General features: G+C 30.2%; 1 protein-coding gene across 1 annotated transcript; it reads left to right on the top strand.

Moving 5' to 3' along the window:
- Positions 1-9,322: 9,322 nt before the first annotated feature.
- On the top strand, positions 9,323-11,427 carry LOC139518441 (heavy metal-binding protein HIP-like). The gene is made up of 3 exons (XM_071309981.1): positions 9,323-9,450; positions 10,150-10,209; positions 10,979-11,427. The coding sequence occupies exons 1-3, from the start codon at positions 9,354-9,356 to the stop codon at positions 11,386-11,388; spliced, it is 567 nt and encodes a 188-aa protein (XP_071166082.1). The 5' UTR covers positions 9,323-9,353; the 3' UTR covers positions 11,389-11,427.
- The last annotated feature ends 236 nt before the right edge of the window (positions 11,428-11,663 follow it).

The raw sequence follows: 11,663 nt of genomic DNA, 5'->3' as shown, positions 1-11,663 counted from the left end.
GATCAAATTCAGCCTTGTGATTCAATTCTTGAAAAAATATCAAAGCAAAATTGAGTTTTACAACATATGGGTAAAAGGTAAAAGTCTAATTTACCATGAAAAAAGTCAAATAATTCTGGAATGGTAAAACTTGAATTAGCCCAAAAGTAAAAGTGACCTTTCTTTAAATTACACTCATGCAAAAATAAAAGGGAAACACTTGAGTCCAGAGGGAAGATATCTTCGTTTTTCAGAAGTATACAATAAAATGAGAAATCTTATTGATTATACAACAGTGATAATGCTTTGAATTTTTTTTCTTCATAAAAACAACTGAGTCAGTAATCTATTTTTTTTACTAAATATGGTGACATTTCACTTATGCACATTTTAATGTTAATGAGTCTTGCATATTTCAAAATCCTCTTTTTACTACACATTAAGCCCATAGTCAGCTTAAGTTTCATTTATTTAATCCTGCATAAGTTCAACAAAAATGTCTGCTAATAAACACTTGAACCATCTCGGTTACCATTCTGTACATGAATATATCTCTCATAACAAATTTCATATAAATTGCTGATTCCAGGTATCTCCTTTTTCATCCTCCAGTAAAATTCTTCTTCTGACAGGATGTATTGTGTACTGAAAAAAAAATGTTATTCAATTTAGTTTGTTGATTCAATTGAAAAGTAATGATGAATGATAATTATAATATGTTATATTTCATTGTTATTGGCATCTTTGACCCAAATATGGTCTGCTTAAGTCATTCTCTTATCTGAAAAAAAATGGTCAAGTTTATTAAAACACTTCATTCTCATGGATATGATGCACATCATGTAAGAGTTAATTCCCTTAAATTGTTTTTTTTTATCTTTATACAAATGTTATAAATTAATTTTAAATTACTGTACCCTTCATTCTTGAAATTAGGTTTTTAATCCAAATGAAACCATCTTGAAATTATACAGCATAGATAATAGTATAAAATCTTTAAACTATTAAAAGTATACCATTTGGCCTTAAAGTCTGTGTATGATTCTTTGACCTATAAACTATAAATTTTAACTTCCATTCCAAATTTTTTCCATTGGCAATGTTCTTGTCTGACTTTTAAATGTAAAAATATTTTCAGTCTATTTCCTAATCAAAATAGTTTTAATACATATGGTCTATCATGTTTTTGTTTCATATTTGTGGGATTGAAATCATAGCGCATTGTAAATAACCCATTGTTGTTACCCTGAACAGACACATTTGGATTAATTTCCCTTAATATATTCTAGTCATATTGTTTTCTATTAACAAAAATATTTTGCTTTCAACATTACTCGACGTTGACATTCCATTTGATTACTGTTTTCTTGCTGTATGTATATCATATATGTGCATGCACTGCAAGTGTTTTCGTTGATATATAAAAGTCCTCTGTTTTGAATTTTTGATTCATAGGGAACATCTTTCTCCATCCTGTAAATATACAGCAAATGTACATACACTTACTAAATCAATTATACTAAATTATTCAAAGCAAAATTAAACTTTGCATTGTTATTATCATTACATGAATACAAATTTGCCAAATAAATTACCAAGAAAAAACATATTTTCTTGCTCCAATGAATACTATTGGTGGCCGTCACCTGTTGTCTGCTCTTTGGTTGGGTTGCTGTTTCTTTGACACATTACCCATTTCCATTCTCAATTTTATATATTTATTATGTATTATAATTGATCATGCCTCTAGCATTTCTGCTCAATACATACAAGTTAAATGCAAAGAAAACATATTATAATAGTGTACATAAATATCTAACATGTCCATTGTACAATGCAAGCTGAAATTTTATACATTTTGGGGGCACTCACAACCTAGTTTTAATTTAAATCCATGAACCACCACTGTCCTAACACCATTAATTTGATAATATTATGATATAAATAAATTTTGTGTTTTTACTGTCTTCTGATTGGTTAAAATTATTAGTTTTATTTTCAATGTTGTCAAATTTGATGGCGACACGCCCACTTTGACGTTGTGTATTCATACGCCAACATGTGTGTACGTTGTTATTGTTAATATAAATAATATAAAAACTTCTTTGAGCCTTAGTTTTGATAGAAATTTATTTATAATGAATGGCAATAATTTATTTTGATTTTATTGAACCATAAAACTAATTTTTGACTCTTCACATTTTCCATAATCCGCTTCGCGGATTATTCAATGTGAAGAGTCAAAAATTAGATTAATGGTTCAATAAATTCAAAATAGATAATAGCCATTCATTAAATGATATTAATGAAGTTGGAGTACATTTTTTGAAAGTTATTAATATTGTCAATGGATTATCATTTCTAATTAGTTTGTATATACAGTCGCTGGACAAAAGTGAGTTCCCACTCAAAAAATGTCCTATCATTTCAACTAAAATCAATATTTAAAAAAAAAAATATTACCCAGTTACTCTCTGAGCGATTTTTATAAAAAGATGCAGAAATATCTGAAGTTTTATTGAACTCACTTTTGTCCTATGACTGTATATATGACTATAGCCTATAGGAATAATATAACATGATGTGTATTAAAAAATTGTACAGGCATATTAAATTTTTAATAATTCCTGGTCATGGGGATACATGTTAATGCATGTATAAGCTCTCAAATGAGTGGGTGATTCAGTGGTTAATTTCAATGTGTTAATTTCTTTTAAAATATGAGATATGAATTTAGAGGATGGCTATCTATTTTGTTTTGTAAATGGGAAAGAGGAGTCTGTGCCTGTGACCGATTTCCCTCTGTATTTTATGTTTATGAAAGATTTAATTTTTATGAATACTACATTTTGGTGTATATGAAATCAGGGACACAAATATTTTTTCCAAATGAAATATTATACCAGGTATACAATAGCCAACAGTGAAAGTGGGTGTCTTACATTCAAAAGATTAAGTACATGGACTTTCGAGTTGAACCCGAACCCGAGACGTTCAGCAAAATTCGTGTAGCCTCAGTAGCCTATATAATATTTGGGGCCTTGAAATTAGCCCTCTTTTTAGAGAACTTACAATCGGCATGAAACGTGATCATACGTGCTTTCGAATTTGATTCATTTTTATCCGTATTTTCAGTTAGATAGAGGTTTACAATGTTCTATTATCTGAGCAAGAAGTGATAGCGTGAATATTTTCCATGGAGATCGTGACGAACATCTTGATCAGTTTAAAAACGGATGTTGACAACTTGTGTGGGTATAATATTTCCGGAGACAAGTGCGGATACCTTAGACCGAAATCCGAATGTAATTCACTAGTAAATTAATATAAAAAAGAAGATGTGGTATGATTGCCAATGAGACAACTATCCACAAAAGACCAAAATGACACAGACATTAACAACTATAGGTCACCATACGGCCTTCAACAATGAGCAAAGCCCATACCGCATAGTCAGCTATAATAGGCCCCGATAAGACAATGTAATAGTTGATTCAATACTAGTTAGTATATGAAAAGGAAATGATATATTGGATTTTAATTTTCATGTTTGATATAATTTTACACTTTATTTTTGCCGTTTAAATCATTTCTTTGGATCCGACTTATTGATAATAATTAACTGAAATATCTGGAATAAACCTTTACCTTTTGTGTTGTTTAGTATAAAGTTTAAGCATCCAAGAATGTCATAAATGCAACTTTTCAGCGTGGAATGCCAAATCCAACGTCAAATAATGGCCGCCATTACGTGCTGACAACGTCGTCTAGTGAACCGTATCACTGAGCACCGAAATCCTTACTCAGTCGCTTCCGGTTATCCTACTGTCAGTTGGTATGATATTACATCAGCAATTTGAAAAGGAAAATTGACAAAGTTCGTCATGATCAAGGTTTTGAGACATAAGTCAGATTGATAGGAAGCTACTGTTAAACCATTCTAAATGATTGCCTTTTTCCCGTTTTTCTATTATTTACTTTTTTTAGATAGTCGATCAATAAAAAGTTACACCAAGTTATTTTCATTGAACAGGGACATATTATGACACCTGTACCAAAATAATACAGTAATTATATTCTTAACTGCTGTCAGATCAGTTATTGAAAAGACTATCGAATTAACTCGATGATAAATTGCCGAAAATTATAACATGAATTAATTGAAAAGGTGTGATCCAACAAACTAAACAAATTTTCAATGTTTATCACACAGCAGGGAAGATCTGAAGTATTGACTGATTTTCATTGTTATGTTTACAACTTGAACAACTGTCCAGTGTTTAATGATTTTGTCCATTTCTTCCAAACTTAAAAAAGTATTTAATTTATTCAGCGTAAATAATATACCGTTTTGTATGCGTAATTTATTTTCATTTATAGAATTATTTTTTTGTTGACAAAAAATGACCCAAAAAATATTTGAAAAATCTAATATTTGTTTTCAATGGTGTCCAGTTCAGTAAGAAAAAAAATGATTCTGTGAATTCTTTCTCATTTGTATTCTCTACTTCAAGATTGCTTATTAATGTTTATTTATTTATTTATTGCATAACAAACAAAAATAGTAATACAGACACAAAACAAATATAAGAAAAAAACCCAGCAATAATACGATACATTCGAAAACAGTTATTGGACTCCTTTCCTCACTTCTTATGACTCTTAAATAAAAGAAACAACTGATTTTATATCATGGGGTGTTGATGGATTTAGTATAATCGCCAGTTTATCAGTTAGGTTACATGTAAGTGTATTAAAATTGACATAATGTCCAATATAATATTTTAAAAAGGTTTCTCTATTTTTTTTTATTGATTGTACAGTTTAAAGAATAAAAATGGAATTCAGCATAAAGATAATACAAATTTCACATTTTCTTTCATTTCCTGGTAATTATGTATATTTTCCAGTTAAGACATACTTAGAACTCCGAGGAAAATTCAACACAGAAAGTTCCTGATGAAATGGCAAAATTAAAGGTTCAAACACATCAAACGAATGAATAACGACTTTTATATTCACGACTTAGTAAGTAAAATCATCATAGATACCAGGATTAAATTTTGTATTTACGCCAGACGCGCGTTTCGTCTACAAAAGACTCGTCAGTGACGCTTGATTTCAAAACGTTAAAAAGGCCAAATAAAGTAAAGGCATTTTTTAACGTAACAAATGGTAGATTAAGCCTGGTTTTATAGGTAGCTAAACCTCTCACTTGTATATTTCTGATTTTGTTTTGCAAGATCTCTTTTTTTTATTTATTAAAAAGATTATAAAGAAAAACACGTCCAATAATGGATACTAAATAATTTCTTTATTAAGGTTTAATCATTTTAGTAAACAGGTCCCCTAACATGCCAAATCGAATGCAGTAGAATGTGTTTGAATTTTAATGACGTCAACTGAATATGATACTACGGACGGACACTTTACTTATCCGTCTAGCAATTAACCGTAGTGGTGTACAGTATACAAAACTCATGTAATTTGTAGATGGAATTTTACGTTATGTATACCGTAAAGTAATAATATTCCATGCAAATCAACTTTAAAAATAATAGTATCAAAGTTGTCATGCGCAAAACAATGGGTGTAACATGTTTATTGTAGTTTTTGAAATTTAGAACTTGAATTGTAAAAGAAAATGTATGGATATATTAGAAACCATGTAGGCAAAAGGACCGTATTAACAATGAAAAGCTGTAGCTATATAGATAAAGATGAAATAAGGATTTTCGAAATGCTATCTCTCAGGTGTAATACCGCCATTGATTTTACCTCAGTAGTCTTTGTTAAATTGGCATTTAAAAAAAATGTGCAGTATTTACCTTTGTTTCAACTAAAGAAATACTTTGCATGAATAAAGTTTAATCCTTTCCAGTGCTACAGTGAAAATTTCACACTACATTTAATTGCATATGAGAAAGTAACCATCACCGGAAGTAAACAATCCAAATTTGTATACTGTTATTTACTGGTTACCAGCTTTGGTAACTATGTAACCTTAACTTTCCAAAATATTTTATAAGACCATCAAATAAAAAAAGAATGATGCTTTTAGACACCCAACATACATGTTTATGCCTCAGAAAAATTTAAGTGCATTGAAATGCAGGGTTAATTTTCTACAACTGTCAAATTCAAGGGAATATTTTTTTTAGACCTACTTTCGTATCCACCGGATGTGACGTACCATGATTTGGTGGTATTACACCTAAAGATAAAAACTCTAATTCTTGATATTTTTAAAAAATGTAGGCAGAAAATTATGACCATTACCAACACAAAAACAAATTATTGGATAATTTATTGGACACATCAAAGGGATAGAGCAGCTTGGAAAAAAATATATGATAAACATATTATTCAAGTTGCAATGAATTCATTTACTTATCATACTTAAGGCACGACGTATATAAAGTATGGTAATTTACTGTTGTCGAGACACATCTTTGTGTCATGTTTGTATAGTTTAATAAAGCAGCCTTATTGGGGATTATATTACCTGCTTTAAGTGCGTTAACAATTTATTGAATTATAAGTGTGTGATAAATGTGACTGTCTGGGTTTTTTTTATATAGGGACACTAGCTACGAGATATATAAAAATCTAAAATTTTTTTTTTTTTGTTCAATCAATAATGAAAGTGAAATAGTGAAATAAAAATTCCCTTTTTGCAGCCAAAAAGGTTCAATTTTGTCAAATTACGCTAAGAAACATTGATAATTAGTTATTCACTTGCAAGTGACTGAGTCGACCTCTTTAAATCCGTATTCATGTGAACTTCAATTTAACCCCTAGCTAGAGATTGACAACGCATGCATTGTACGTGTACTGGTTATTTAAAGAAAAAGAATGTCAGCAATGAAAGTGAAACTACGGTAAATCATTTGATTACTAATTCGATGCACATAAAATCATTCTTAAACGGTTAAAAGCAATGAGAAACATATTTTTTGAATCTATAAAATAAAATCAAACAGACCTACAAAAATCCAACTGCACGTGTTGGTTTAATCTATTCATATCTTTATTTATGTTTACATCGCTCATATGGTAATCTAAGGTCAAATCAATAGTTAATTAGATGGCGTCTAGACTAAAATACACACGAAACGAACCTATATATTATATACCCCATGCTCTGTAAACTGTTTATTTTAGACTTTTGATAGTTTGGATAAATGTTTTACATTGTTATAAATCATATATGAGAATTTGAGTCAAATCGGTGACCATGAATTCGACAGCTACTGCCCCTTTAATAAAACATATATTTGTTTAGTGAGATCTGAATAGACTGTAGTACAATGTATCTTTATAATGTCCTTGCTGTCCTTACATTTATTTTAATATGTAACTTGACGTTAAATTTGCAAATTTTATTTTCAATTGTCAAAGACATGATCGAACATAAATCATTCACCAACTTAAACTAAAATCTGTTTTGACGCGATGCTTCATAGAGAAAACAGTAACCAATTAAGAATTATCATACATTTACTTTTATTTAAAATTGACAGAAATTGTAAGTTACCAATAAGCATGTAAAATCCTCATATCAGTTATTAACTGAACATTAAGCAAGAAGCCCTTGTTGAAAGATGTAAGAACTCTCTCTGTATAATATTTTCGAATTGTGAAGAATATTCAGTGTCATTTAATACGTTTTTAGTTTCAGTATATAGTACAAGCATTCAGCCATATTGTTAAAACGTTAACACTCGAAACAGATCGGTCTGCACATAAAAGAAATTAGAGTTATCTTCCTTCGGATATTTTTCCGATTGGTTGGTTGTTGCTTGCTTTACATATCTTACATTCGGTGAAAAAACTCCCATGCTTATTCAAAACTATAACATACAAACGGTTGTTTTAATATAGTTGGATATCCTCGTCCGAGATGAAGATCAGAAATGATGAGTTTTGAAGAAAGCTATATATGTCTCTTTAAATGACACAAAAGTATTCAAATAATTCAAGCATTTCATCCTGAAGTTATTTTTTTGATAAATAAACAGGTTGACATAATATTGACATTTCAGTGCAGAAAGGTTACATGTGCGGACACTATATATACAAATTATAAAAGATACACTTTTTGTCTTCTTCACATGTTTTACAGTTTTATTTGCTGTGGTGACTCTTGCAGTGGTTGCTATAATTATCAGAGTAACATCAAGTATACCAATTTTTATCTGTAACGGTCATTTTGATCTGAACAACTATTGAAAGACCTTTGAATTGTTCTAAGTAAGGACACCAGTTAAGGTGTTTGAAGATGGTCATAACGTAAGGATATATTCTATCATACTTCTTTTGTATCTCAAACACCCTCTTTTTTGCCGATTGTTTGCATCATTCGAAATTACATTTATGCTTTCAGGAGAGCATCTTCTTACTAATCTGATTTCTAGTTTTACCCCTATGCATGTATATGAAAAATGATCGGAATTTGTCATTTGAACTCTGCGAGACTAGGTGATTTTGAAATCAACTCATTCAAAGATAATTAAGTACTTTTAATGTGGTAAATTGGTACACCTAAATTGGTCCGTTATAGAAGAAAACGTAGGTGCATATATTTTATTTTGTAAACGTTCAAATGTACAGCTATTACATAACGTTTTAACAAACAAAATAATAATGCTTCATATATTTTGATTATCTTATCATTATTTTTATATGTTTATTTATTTTGGTTACTAGTTATACATTTTTATCCTGATAATTATATAGTTTTCCATTTATCTTTATTTTTCTATAAATTTTAAGTTCAACACTGATGATACCGGTTAGGACAGATAATTCAAAGAGATATTCCTAGTGCATACTTAGACATGTCAATGCACAGACCAAAATAAATTATAAATCATGTTCTAATATATAAATAAGTACAGATCCAAGGACACCTTCGATAAACAGGATCTTCATCAGTCTGTGTTCAAATTCCTCACATGTTCACAGCAACGTCAAAATGAATTGTATTGAAAGCTACTGAACATTACTGAATTGACTGCAAGCGAATTTCCAGAACAGTACTGATATTGATAGTAAGCGAATTATCAGAACATTACTGAACCTGTATCTGAGTGGATAAGTCTTAATGTTAGCTGAGAGAATAAACACGAGTAAATAACTAATTGTTCAGACATTGCAGATGATGTTATTATTACTATTGACTTTCACAAAAAAAAAATCATGATTCTAGGAAGAGTAACAAAATCTATGAAAATACCATATTTACTTGATTGAATTTCATTATTAAATATATCAACACGCAATATAGCAGTTAAGCTGTTCTATAATTATTTTCGAAGAACTCGAACTCTCATATCTTAATTATTCTATCTGTTATTGGTGATTGTTCAACGATGTGCATCATGAATGCTGCTTGTTTGATCATAGTTGTACTAATTACTAGTTGCTACGGTAATAGTACGAATTCTGGATCGTATACACTAAAATTTGGTATGTTATCTTATTTTGTTCAGAAACTTTAAACTCATTTAATATATCCTTTAGGGATCTAAATTTACACTGGCTGATTTTTGATCTCTTATCTATTATTTTACATAGCATAACATTTATCGTGGAATTTGATAAGAATTTTAAAAGATACAACATAAGTTGTTGTTCAGTTTCAGTTATACATGGTAGTTCATCTGTTTGTGAAACCCCATGGGTTGACTGCAATGGGTATAAACATATGGTCATCTCTGGATTTACCCATTCCGACAGTAAACTCATTGCATGCTAAAATATAGTCCGTTTGGCTAGGGGGGTGTAAAATTAGCAGCTACGTCAGGTCGATATGAGGACATTAAATCCAAGACTGTATTTCTACCCCAACCAAGATCATTGTGATCCAGTATAATTTTCCTTATTTTCTTATGGCAGTTTGAAATTTATAATCTTCTTCCCGGTCGACCAATTTTGGAACTTAATTAAAACTATCGTGCCAAAACATTCTTTACTCGAATATTTAAACAAAAACACTAACAATCACAGCAATTATACTAATTATAAAGTGTCAATTTGAAGTCAACTGTAAATGTAAAATTGTGCTTTATTCTATCTTTTGTCTCTGCATTCGTGCTACGTGTATAAACGACATCATTATATACATTGTAATTGCAAACATGTTTTTTCCTTCTTTGTTTTAAATAGAAAACGCAAATTTCGAAGAGCTTCAAAGTATGTTCACGAAGTTAAAAGGAACAGGGGAAGGTAGGAAATTATCTTAATATAGAAATTCGTATTTTACAGACATTTCAATTCACAAGACTAACGGGATCTAAATTCATTTTCACAGTATTGCCATATTTAAAAAAAACACAGGTCAAATGAAATCATCACACAAAGATAGCATGTGTTTACACCTTTTAATGTACTGTACATATTGTGATAACAAAGTAATTTGGAACATGCGATCGCATTCTGTTGATACACCGTTTAAAGATTTACGTATTGTGTGTTTGTTATGAAACTTTGGTTGGAATTAATAAGTTCAATCTTACACAATTTTCACATCTTTATTGCAACTATCCACACTATGCAGTCTGTTAATATTTACATTTATACATACATGAAATAAGTGCACCCATAAACACACATACCAGCTAATTCAATATATAATAAATGTAATACTTGTTTCGTATGTATTACATGTATATTATTTCTCTTAAAAATGAAACACTTGATAAAATACTAAATTGTATAATATACTAACTTTGAATTTTTGAAATACTAAGGCTTTTCTACCTCAGGAATAGATTACTTTAGCTGTATTTGGCAAAACTTTTAGGATTTTTGGTCCTCAATGCTCTTTATATTCGCACTTTTTGGCCTTTTCAACTTTTTTTTGATTCGAGCGTTACTGATGAGTCTTTTGTAGACGAAACGCGCGTCTGGCGCTAATACAAAATTTCAATCCTGGTATCTATGATGAGTTTATTTATATACTACAAAAGTAATTTGAATTTGATTTTTTTTGCAGGTTTGAGAGAAGATGAGGAAAAAATGTCAGCCTTTGCAGCTTCTTTGACCAATCGACAAACCTTGGGAGCTGGCCAAATTATCAAATTTAACAAAGTTTGGACGAATGTCAATAATGATTATCACCCAAGTACTGGTGTGTACACGGCTCCAAAAAGTGGGTTGTACCAGTTCTCATGCACCGTAATGACACAACATAATGAAGTCCTCCGTGTCTTCCTATGGAAAAACGACACAAAGACAGTAGGTGTTTATCCTGGCAATTCTGGTTATAACATGGGAACTCTTAATATGGTATTAGCACTTAACAAAGGGGATAAGATATACATCAAACAATGGGGATCAGAGAAAAGCATCTATAGTGATCCTGCAGGCAACTTATGTATGTTTTCTGGTTATCAAATTCGATGAATTACATGCATACGAATAAAGATAAAATGAATACAGAAATGTCGTCTGTTATTTGTTTGTTTATTAACGCATGTTCAGAATGTCGCCGGTAACAACTTGCAAATTTCAGAATCACTTTCATGTATTCTAAGAATTATTTTTCACAATCGTAAATCAAGACTTTATGGTTTGCAAAAAAAGTCTTAGCAATGGGGAGTCATATTTTATTTCCTAACACGAGTAAGCAAATAGATTGTAAGAATTCAAAACTAAAGGGAAAAAATAAATATAACAGT

This window comes from Mytilus edulis, chromosome 4 (assembly GCF_963676685.1).
Source record: "Mytilus edulis chromosome 4, xbMytEdul2.2, whole genome shotgun sequence".
Lineage (NCBI taxonomy): Eukaryota > Metazoa > Mollusca > Bivalvia > Mytilida > Mytilidae > Mytilus > Mytilus edulis.
Note: the sequence above shows the minus strand (reverse complement) of the source record. Positions and strands in the feature narration are given on the sequence as shown.

Coding starts and splice junctions, on each gene's coding strand:
- LOC139518441 (XM_071309981.1), top strand. CDS start 9,354: ATGTGCATCATGAATGCTGCTTGTTTGATCATAGTTGTACTAATTACT. Junction 9,451..10,149: donor ATCGTATACACTAAAATTTG/GTATGTTATCTT, acceptor TGTTTTAAATAG/AAAACGCAAATTTCGAAGAG. Junction 10,210..10,978: donor GTTAAAAGGAACAGGGGAAG/GTAGGAAATTAT, acceptor TTTTTTTTGCAG/GTTTGAGAGAAGATGAGGAA.